Source organism: Fragaria vesca, linkage group LG4 (genome assembly GCF_000184155.1).
Source record: "Fragaria vesca subsp. vesca linkage group LG4, FraVesHawaii_1.0, whole genome shotgun sequence".
Lineage (NCBI taxonomy): Eukaryota > Viridiplantae > Streptophyta > Magnoliopsida > Rosales > Rosaceae > Fragaria > Fragaria vesca.
This window is the reverse complement of record NC_020494.1, coordinates 9,437,052-9,448,388: the sequence shown is the minus strand read 5'-3', so window position 1 is coordinate 9,448,388 and position 11,337 is coordinate 9,437,052. Positions and strand designations below refer to the sequence as shown.

The 11,337-nt window shown below is 37.0% G+C and overlaps 1 protein-coding gene and 1 non-coding gene across 3 annotated transcripts; one reads left to right on the top strand and one right to left on the bottom strand.

Moving 5' to 3' along the window:
• The first annotated feature begins 1,281 nt into the window (after positions 1 to 1,281).
• LOC101304859 lies at positions 1,282 to 2,503 on the top strand. Of its 2 annotated transcripts, none has more exons than XR_184466.1 (3): positions 1,282 to 1,761; positions 1,857 to 1,978; positions 2,154 to 2,503. It is a non-coding gene; the product is annotated as an uncharacterized LOC101304859 (transcript). The 2 variants fall into 2 exon arrangements; XR_184465.1 differs by having other exon boundaries at positions 1,851 to 1,978.
• Positions 2,504 to 4,143: 1,640 nt separating this feature from the next.
• LOC101304563 (folate-biopterin transporter 1, chloroplastic-like) lies at positions 4,144 to 8,228 on the bottom strand. The gene is made up of 8 exons (XM_004296702.1): positions 7,652 to 8,228; positions 7,269 to 7,333; positions 7,018 to 7,180; positions 5,785 to 5,933; positions 5,425 to 5,679; positions 5,119 to 5,287; positions 4,924 to 5,016; positions 4,144 to 4,677 (listed from the first exon to the last, which is right to left on the bottom strand). The coding sequence occupies exons 1-8, from the start codon at positions 7,871 to 7,873 to the stop codon at positions 4,378 to 4,380; spliced, it is 1,416 nt and encodes a 471-aa protein (XP_004296750.1). The 5' UTR covers positions 7,874 to 8,228; the 3' UTR covers positions 4,144 to 4,377.
• Between the last annotated feature and the right edge of the window lie 3,109 nt (positions 8,229 to 11,337).

The window sequence follows — 11,337 nt, the reverse complement described above, 5'->3', positions numbered from 1 at the left end:
AATACTCTCTCTCTCTCTCTCTCTCTCTCTCTCTCTCTCTCACACACACACACACACGCACCAATATCACGGGAAAAACTATTCCTCAGGTAAAAAGAAACAAAGCTCCTAGGGCATGCCATTATCCATATCAGTAGCTCGATCGATGACTGCTGATCGAGGTCCATATATAGGGGCATAGACAAAGGCATGTGGGGTTTGCCTCAAGTTGAAGTGCCCCAGTTCCACAAACACCATGGCCAATATACAGAGACTAGTCTTTGTCGATATCATCGGAACCAAGTCGCTGGACTACTACTTGTCTGGTAGATCTCCGGCATTTCTAGTGGCCACGGGACTACTGATCACCAACAAAGCCCCCAAACCTTCATTTTCAGCAACTGTTGCATTTCCTGCTTGAACAGAAACAGTGCAAACCAAACTGATGGCACTTCCTTTATCCATGGTTTTCAGGTTTCCAGGGCATGGTGGACCTTAGGTTTTAAGTAATAATCAACCAAAGCAGTTAAGCAGACATGACTCCAAGTTAGGTATATGTCTTGAACGAGTAACTATATATAATTCTCATGAATTTGTTCTACTATTTCATGGTGGTCTTTTCACAATTTCACCGGCCTGTTGTTGGCTACACATAATAGATACAAAATAATCTTGGGGGCTAAAAGAGCAAGATGTTTGGATGGTAATGGGGATATTAAGTTATATATCGTCGCTATTTGTATTTAGCCTGGCTTCTCAGCTAAGATCGAGTTGGCTTAATTAGCAAAGAACACACATTGAGCCACTTAGAAGTGAAATTTTACCTTATTCATCATTTTTGTTGTGAAGGCATAATTCTCTATTTTTTGCATTGGGATCTAGATACTGATCTAAGTATAGGCATTATTGTAATGATCAGTTTATTGTAAACTAACAAATCCTTGGTGCATAATATCATTCCTACTTTGGGGTTTATGCCACCTACATTGTTTTCAGGTCAATGATTACTCACATGGGATTCTTGTTTGCTTCTCATTATCATATCTAGTATGTCCAAGACTTCAAGTATTTGATGTGGAAGACTTCAAGTATTTGATGTGGAAGGTGGTGGAGTTCATTCAAAAATTGATTTCCTTCACATGGCCATTCACATGCACTCTCTACTTCTCTCTTTGCTTAATATAGCCTCCTCTCCAACTCCAAGCATTCCTCTCTCCCACTCATCCAATTCAATTCAGTACTTATCAAATCAATCATTTTGCACTTGCAGCTATATATATTTTGTAGCCACAAGAGTCAGATGCCTCATAACAAATCACAATTGTTTCTTATCTGTTTTGATTTATATAAGTACCTTAGCTGAATTATCCAATGGATGTATGGCCCTTGACTGTGTTTTTCCTTTCCAAATCATCAACAGAACACAACCTTTAGGCTTCACAAGGATCATTCATGAAAGGAATATGATTATATAAGCTTTTTTTTGGTCTGATTATTATATAAGCTAATTGGCAATTTGTTTTCAGTTGGAATTATTGTGGGTTGGACATGATTGGTTGTGCACTGTGCATCTTTTAGCCTTTTGTTTTGGATGCTGGGCATCTTGCTAGTTTAATTGAAGTTTTGACCTTTCTCTTGCTATTAAATCATCCTCAATCATTGGAAACTTGGTAATATTCTCAGCCTTCCCTTCCATTTCATAGAATCGGGATCCTCTCCTCATAGAGAGCTTCCTGATACTTCCTCATAAGAAGATCCTGGCCGTTCATTTTTATTCAACGGGTAAGATCTCTTCAACCAATATTAAAGCCTATTTTCTCATAAGTCCATCTCATTCTCTCTCACAATTAATATCTCGCGTTCTCCTTTAGAACCAGAAATTCTCGTCAGGCGTCCTCCTCGACCCGCCGCCAGCATCTTCCCTCGGCATTTGGACTCTTTTTCTCTCCCTGGCTAGTGAGCTAGAAGAATGAGATCCCTCTTGCGTCATTTTTCTCAGGTACGGTTTGAATCCTTCGGCGTCTATTTTCATGATTGGGTGGGGGATTGAGGGTTTTTGGTTCTCCATCTCCACAGGCACTGTTGAAACTTTTTCTGTAATTCGTTACTTTTCATTTTAATCTTGAGTTTCTTAGGTTCTTAATCCCAGCATTGCTGTAATTTTATTGTTGTAGGTCTTGTGTGTGAGAGAAAGGCCATCAGTAGAAGCATGAGCTCGCTAATTCAAGGAAAAACTTGTCAGAGGTTGTGAAACAGTTTTTTCAGAATAGTAGTGATGCTGCCGTTAAATTACATTGCAATTTGGAGATCTTGATTGAAGTCAGAATCTTCCCTACTTGGCTGAACTTCAATTCCATCGTGGAAAAGATTTTGTAACTTGGTCCTTGCTGTTTCTAAATGCATTATCAAGTTCTAAGTACGTTGTAATATATAAGTTATAGAACTGAAAATATGTTCGACTCCTAGTAACTTGTAGCTTTCCACTCTAATTACAAAAAGTGATATGAGATGAAATATTTGGCTGTGTTTGTGCTCCATCTCTATTCAGTTTTAAATTACTTGCATTATATGAACTTGGTTGTTAGTCTATGCCACTTCTGAATTAAAAGATGAGAAATTTAGACAATTAGACTCATCACACAGTCATTATTTATCACAGAACAGAGAAAAGAAGCAAAGTTGGGTACTTCAAAAGTACACCAGTATTTCTGCATATGCAACTTGGTTAATATGCTATAGATTTACTTCATTGGTAGCATTGTTGCTACTCTGGTTACAAACTAAGGAGGAAGGTAAAAGCAACTCCCTTCAGGATAAGAAATATGCGAAGGAAAACAAAAGTCTACAGATCACCCAAACAATGTCTCCTTTCTGTAAAAGTAGTTTACATGCTGGGTTACTACAAATGCATCCAAAATAGGCATACATCCACTGTAGCAATAGAACGAGATTGGAACATGGATTCCTGAAACATGTCTTTCCACATACTGTCTTTACCAAGGTTATGTTTCTGGTCTCGTTGCTTTCCTAAGGATTCAAACCGTACCTGAGAAAAAGGACATAGGAGGGATCTTATTCTTCAAGCTCGCTAGCCATAGAGAGAGAGAGAGAGAGAGAGAGAGAGCCCAACCGTTGCGAGAAGACGTCGGCGGGGGGTCAAGGAGGACGCCTGACGAGAATTTATGGTTCCAAAGGAGAATGCGAGATATTAGTTGTGAGAGAGAATGAGATGGACTTGTGAGAAAATAGGCTTTAATATTGGTTGAAGAGATCTTACCCGTTGAATAAAAATGAATGGCCAGGATCTTCTTATAAGTAAGTATTAGGAAGCTCTCTATGAGGAGAGGATCCCGGTTCCATTTCATAAGGCTTTTGGTTTTGGGATATTGCCCATGCTCTCTAATCGAATGAATGATAGAATCTTAGCACATGTGATGCCTAACATATGTTAAAGAAATTAAGGCAAGGAATAAAATTGCAGGTTGGTCATGCATTCCCAATCGAACGCCATGAATTAAGATTTAGATGAAGAACTCAGGACATCAATTACATGATACATCTCTCTACCTTTTTTATAGGGATGTGAAATCTATACTCCTTAAATTGTAACTCACACTCCCACTTTCTATTTTTAGTCATCATTTTCATAAGAAGACAAAAGTTAAGTCACTAAGGACAAAATTTAAATTACTAAAAATGGAAAATGAGAGTGTGGATTACAATTTAAAAAGTATGGATTCACTTCTTTTTTATAAGATAGTTCAAATATATGCCAATAATGCAAATTAGTTGGACCTGAAGCCACTATTAGTATTGATAAGGCCACTAGAATTTAAGTCTGAATCATATCTGTTATAAGCTTCTCTTAGCCAGATTTCTCATCCCAAATCTTTAGTTTTGACCTATTTCCCTAACACCTAATACAATTTGGTCTAACGGTAGAGTTTATCATTTATAAGTGAGTAGTTATGAATTCGACTCACAATAGACTAATTGTAGCATTTGAGTTGGAATCCAATAAAAAAAAAAATGTATATCCCTAACATGATTAATACTTCATTAACATTTAACAGCTGCAATCAGTGCAGACCTATGATTGAAGAAGATATATTAGCCCTCTGCAACAAATTCAGGAGCATGATGAGTAATCAAGGGTGCACACCAAAAATATATCACTGATTAATTAAATCATGTCAAACAAGAATGATATAGCATGGACCATCTATATCTATACTATGCCTAACATGTGATATTTACAACTCTCTTCTATCTCTTGTTTATGTGTAACCTACTACAGAGAAAAATAAAAATGGTAAGAAGTTAGCTTAGGGTTCAAAAGAGATCATCAAGTGGTGATGGAAGCAACCTTGGATGAAGTAGGACCAAACGGACCAAAGCTCAATTAGACTTCATCTCAATGTCTTCACTCTGCTCTGGATTGGCATCAAGACGATCCTGTGGAAGTAGGCAAAGGAGTGGTAAAGGCAACAGTGAGCTGAGATTGCACAGGATGATCAAAAAGGCCAAGTTATCAAAACTGTCTTTGGTTACACCAAGAAGCTGTGTCAGACCAGCACCCATCAGCCCCCCAAGGACACTTCCTGCATTTGAAATGGACATGAGGGTTGCAAACAGTGTTGCTTCCACTCCCTCTGGGCACAATCTAGCAGCCAGCACAAGAACGGGCATGAAAGAAGCCTGCAACAAAAAATGAATTACTTTCAAACCAGAATTACATGCAGTATTGTTTTCCCCATAACAAGCAATAAAACTTAGCATCTAACACACATGTGGTTACAATTTTGAATATATCAGTGTTGTACTTATGTCAATGCACAATAAGAGCTTTGGCCCGAATTATCAAATTAAAGATCCATATACTCATATGATCAAACTAAGGCACAACATAGTACAGAAAGAGCCAAAACTGTATTAAATGTGTACCTGACCAAGAACTGTAATAATCAAAGAATCCCCAATTGCAAACCACTCATCACTTATACCAAATTTCTGATTTAATCCAGTAACAAGGATAACCTGAGAAATAAGATTAATGTAAGGTACACAACAAATTTAAACAAAGCAGTCAATTCAGAGAAAAATATTCACAGCGTCAAGCAAGTAACTCATATCACATACCTGAGTCATCCCAATGGCTGAACCAAAAACAGTTGTTACAAGAAAGATCTTCCGCAATGGAACATTTTTTAAAAATCCATTATACAGTCCAACACCGAGCAGTGATGCTACTGAGGTAACAAGCTTGACACGTCCTAGAAATTCTGGGGTAAAATGAAGTTTATTTGTGCTGAAAAAAAAACAAAGATCATGTCATACATTTGCAGCACATAATGAAAACACATTGAAAGTGTCCATGAAACACAGTAGCTTGTCTTCAGAAAGTAAGGATAATGATCACAATGATGAAGTGGATAGTGGGCATACGTGAAGTAAAACATGGCCGACTCTGAATGGGGAGTTGCCTGCCACAAGAAAATAAATAACGTGGGAAAGAACACATTGGGATGCTTGACGGCACCCCATAACTGAATTGCACTCTGTTTCCAGCTTTGGACAATGTTATGACCTGCCAAAGGAAAATTTGACCCTTTTGCCAGACCAAGTGTAGGCTGCTCATTTACAAGAAGAGCAACTGCAGATGTCATAAGGGGTAGCAAAGCCGTGACACCAAAAACAAACCTGTGACATCAAAACAATTAAAAGAACAAAAAACAAAAGACTGCTTCAGATTTTTATCACTTTTAAGAAATGTGAAATTGCATTATAAAGAGAACATTTGTTTACCTCACACCATAAGCATCCACCAATGAGCCACTAAAGTACGAACTCACTATTCCACCAAAAGCTGAAGATCCCCAACACAAAGATTGAAGAGAACCTGACATGCTTTGTGACTCACCACGAGCCCTTTCCACAACCATGGAATCTACAACCTACATCAAACTTCAGTTGTGAGATGATTAATAGAAAATTCCACGGAAGCAAGAGGAATGAACAAAATGGAGTACTTCCAGACATGAGGTTCTACTTCTTAGAACTTTTACCATTGAAAACAACTTGGTCAATTCATCCCGTCAAATTATAGCACAACGACTCTTTTTCTGGAATTGTTTTGCCCTAAATTTTTAACTGTTATATTATTTAGAATCTCAATGAAAAGAATTGAAGATCAGAAACTCTGTCTGAATACGTATCTAACCTGAGTAGTGGCAACTCAAACCTTAGATCAGATAAAGATTGTTGCTATATCCATCATACACTACGTAATCACATCTCAGCTATCCATACTCCATCTCAGTCAGATCTAAGAGCTGAGTTACTAATACTTCTAAGCACAAGATCAACATTGTATATTTCGTGTTTTTTCAATTAAAACTAAATACTTATCTGTTGTATGAAGTGAATCATATATACATAAATAAGTTAAGATTCTGTTCCATGCTGTATTCTTCTGGCACATATATTTTTTTGGTGCTTCTTACAAATGTTTCAAACCAAGCATTATCCAATATATAGTGAGGTAAAATATTCTCTAACCATTTATGATATTTAAGGTTAATAAGTGAGTTTGAATATTAGGTATAACTGATTCGTGTGCATGGCAATGATGGCATCTCCTAACCATCCAATTGATTTATATGTAGCTAAGGCGAGGAAAAATTAGAAATTGAAAAAAAAAACCTAAATCTAGTAATAACTTGTAAAGCATCAATTAGCGAATAGCAATTCCTGTCTATTTGAATGAAAAGTCTCCCCTGAAGTGCACGGTAAACTTTTTTTTTTTCTGGTCGGAGACGGTAAACATTGAAAAAGTCTGGAGTTCTGAACAATTGAATCCATAACATAAGCTCATTTGTTTAGTTCTATATGGTAGCCTTGATTTTGAGATATAAATTTAAATAAATTCCAATAGACAGTTCTGGCTGAAAACCATGCTAGGTACATAGTACGGCACATAAGAAACTATAGCTTTTAAAACCAGCAGACATTAGAAGGAAGTAACTAGCAGAAACTTACTACATCCGAGAAGGCAACAGAAAGAGATCCAAGAAGTATGCAAAATGCAATGGTATACTTGTCATCAACTACAGTAGCCATCAAGCTCCATGACAGGGCACCAAGTAGTCCAGATAAAATCAAGTAGGACCTTCTTCGGTATCCAAACAGCGGGACAGAATCACTGCAAGGACCAAAAAATTGTTCAAAATCAAAACAATAGTATATTGAAAGTAAGGGATACCAATATGGAGATAGCAATAGACTCGCACCTGATAAACCCATACACAGGTTTAATGAGCCATGGTAATGCAGAAAATCCGGATATTACAGCTGTCTAGTCAAAGAGTATAACTTTGTCAGTCACCAAGCATATGAGAGTAATTCAAAGCTAAAAAAATATGCATCCTCACATTAGTGTTTAAAAGCCAGGATACAATTGTTACGTATCAGTTTTTCAAACGAATCAAGATCCTCAAAAGTAATATTTTTTTTTACCACTGTGGAAATGTGCATTCGTGGTATGAATAATTAAATATCAATCTCATACTCAGTCTATCAAGCATTCAATTGAAAAGGTTATAAGCTACAAAATGCTTCATTAACTCGTACCACTATTCATAAATACTAACACAAAGACGTGCATAGTGCATACCTCAGCAGGGTCCAAATGCAAATCGTCCTTCATATAAAAACTGACCGCAAGCCTCGCGAGGCCTAAAACGCCTTGAACAAAATACACCATGGCAACAGCCACATTATCAGGCGACAAATCAACCCCGAAGAATTTGGCATAGCTCACCCCATGCTTGTTCTTGTGAGAAGCTGTTTTGCTTGGAGATGACATGTTTACCTCTCCCTCCTTATTACTTATCATCACATATCTTTCTCCAACTCCTGCTTCCACCACACATTAATTGAGACAGTGACCAAAACCTAATGAAATATTCTATCTTCATCAAAACTACTTAAACAAAGCTTCCATCTTTGTCGCATTTTGCTAAACCCAATTTAACCAAATCAATCAAGTTCACTTAAACATAAACAGATCATCTAATTGCGGCTCAATTATGAATTCCATGGATGAAAGTAAAGAGAAAGAAGTAGCTTACTGATCCTGGACTCGAGGAACGACTCGTCGTCCGATTCGAGGCGGGAAGGCGAAGAGGGCATGGGAATGGCGACCGACATGTCGTCTGGGAGGAGTTTCCGACGCGTTCTGCGGCGGTGGCGAGTTCGTCTGTGGGACCCGACGACCAGGGAGGTCGGGTTCCGGCGGATCCGGGACACGCGGAGTGGGGGAGCGGAGGAGGCCGAGGACAGAATTGGGTTTGTGACGGAAGGTAAGATTGAGATTGATGAAAAGGTTGGGGTTTCCATTTTATACTGAACTGTACAGCACGCTCTTTTTTGCGGGTGAGGAATTTAAATTTTAATATTGAAGCTTTTTGGAAAGACGTCAATGCCCCCATATATATTCGGCTAGGAAAAGAACACGTACGGCTAAAGCTCATCACTTTCTCAGCGCTTCCAGTTGGAATAGTGGATCAGTATGCTTGCCTTTGGCCCAAAACAAATTTATTGGGCAAACGTCGTGGTGTTAATTCTAGGAAATTAACACTTCGATTTCGTCTAGGGTATATTAATGTACTGATACAGAGCTAGACCAACTCAAGAATCGATATAGACTAATATAGAATAAGTCAAGTTAATATGATCATGCATAGTATCAAATCTAGTTACCTTCTTAACATAGACCTTATGTTATAGACATCCAAGCAAAATAAAGTGGCGGTCGGTAACGTTTTCATACTTGTATTTTTATTTTTGAAAATGAAAATAACATAAAAATATATTCGGTGAGATATTTTTAAAAACGTTAAAAATAAAAATAAAAATGTTTCAACTTTTACATAGAAAAACTTAAAACATCAATTTAACGTTTTCACTTTTTCATTTTCCTAGTTTAGAAAATATGAAAAATATTTTTCACAATTAATTACCGAATACATTTCCAAAGTATAAAATAACAATCTCATTTTCTTATTTTTATTTTTAAAAATTATTTTTGAAAATCATTTTTAAAAACGTTGCCGGATAGGCCCTTTGTTTAGTCAGGTGATAGGTGGGTTAGATAGTGTTTTCTGTTTACATGTTTGAAATTGAGGTTACGACTTACGATTGATAGTTTACTTTCTCAGTCAATTCTATTTGCTTCACTGTCATTTAATATGAATCACTGAGTGGATTATAATAAGATAGTTTGTATTTAATTATTTTCTCTTGATTCTCTATTCTTAAATTTGAATTCAATACTAGTTGAGCAAGACTAAGCAGAGACCTGTTGAAGAGGCTGGATCCAATTAAAGAGGTTGCATAGCACATTAAACTTGGTCACTTCATTCTTTCTTCTTTCTTCTTAATCTGATTGATTCGGGCTATTTGTTTCTCTGTGATATCAGTTTAAACAGTGGACTTATAATGCCATGTACCTAACTTTACTAATTTACCGCGTTTTCTACGAGTTACTGAGGAATGTAACCATGCTTGGTAATTTAGTCAGTTAGTGATCAAGTTTATTTTCGAGTTTTTCTCGAAATGTAAAATTCTTCTTTTAAAGTCTCGATGTCGTAATTCACGTTGGTACGAGTTCTCTAGTGTCTTCGGATTATTTTTCGGAGTTTCGGGCTTTTATTCTACGATTTATTGAAGTTTCTATTAAAAGGAAATTCATTTTCTAATTTTGGAAATTAGCTTTTGATATGGATCGTTGTTCTTTAATCACTGATCAATCTTGGCCGTCCATTTTTGGTTGAAAGAGAGATTGGTCAGCTCTTGGTCAAAGCAACCCCATTGGGGTTTGACCGAGTTTTCTCTCTCCTTTTCTCTCTCTCCGCCGCTGCAACTTCGTCGACTGATTTCTCGGTCATCCGGCCACCCCAGACGGTGAGGCCACAGTCAAACTTCTTCTCTTCTTCTCTCTTTCCTAGCCTAACCAAAAAATCCAACTTGTGTCCACTATACAGAGAGAGATTGATTGCGGTGGTACGCGACTGTGTTCTTCAATTTTCGACGAGCTCCGGAGGGGACGATGACTTCAATAGGTATATTCTTGTTCGCCTCTCACTACACCAAATAATGCATCATACGATGGGGAAAACGCGTCATCTGATAAATATCAAAACCATTGTTAATCTGATCGTTGTCTGATCAACATGTCACAGAACAGCGAAAAAGAGCTTATCTAACCAACTTACACACAACGCTACAATAAAAACAATTGTGTGACTCTCGGCAGATATCATTGACAGCTGCCCACATATGTCGAGCTACTTCTCGGCAGCTGTCGACATATGTTGATGAATTATGCTAAGAATCACACAATAGTTTTTTGTAGAATATTGTTGTGTGATTCTCGGCAAATATTATCGACAGATACCGACACATGCCGAGTTGCTTCTCGTCAGCTGTCGATGATATTTACCGAGAATCACACAATTTTCTAGTGAAAACCCAACTCACACAACTATTTCCTTTTAAAAGTTGTTGTGTGAATATCGACAGATTTCATTGACATATGTTGAGATCATTCCGCATTGCAGTCGACAACATCTGTCGATATTCACACAATAGTTTTCTTCTTGTAAACTATTGTGTGAGGTTATCTTCAAACAACAAATTTTTAAGTTTCATGGTTGTTTGATTGGTAAATAGTAGACAGAGTTTTTGCTAATAGGCATTGTGTGTTCAATACTCACACAACATATCAATGTTAGAATATGGTTGTAGGATCATTTAGTCAGACAACGTTGGATTGTCATTATTTTGTTATATGATGATGTATTTTATACAACGTTGGATTATCATTATTTAGTTGTATGATGTGCTCTATTGATGCCCTAATACCAAATTTACCTAATGAACAGTATTACAAGTATATTTCCAAACCATTTAAAGCAATGTTAACATTCAAACAACCAAAATATGATATAAAGCATCTGATGCATTGTTAACATTAACGTGACATTTAAAGCATATGCCCATCATCCTAACAACCATTAAAAATAAGAAAAACATTCAAATACATACCCATCAACTAGGGTCATCAATAGCTAGTTGATACATAATATCAATTGTACCAAAAACATGTCACATATCATGCATGAATATTGTATCAACTGAGAAGTACAAAAAGTATGTTTTTCTTTGAACATGAGGATGCTACCTCAATCACGGCTCCTTCACATATTTCTTGACAACAAAGTCTGCCTACTCATTTCTCACCTCATCCAAATCTCATTGAGTGTATTTGTAGTTGCCTCTCCTGTCCCACTAAAGTAA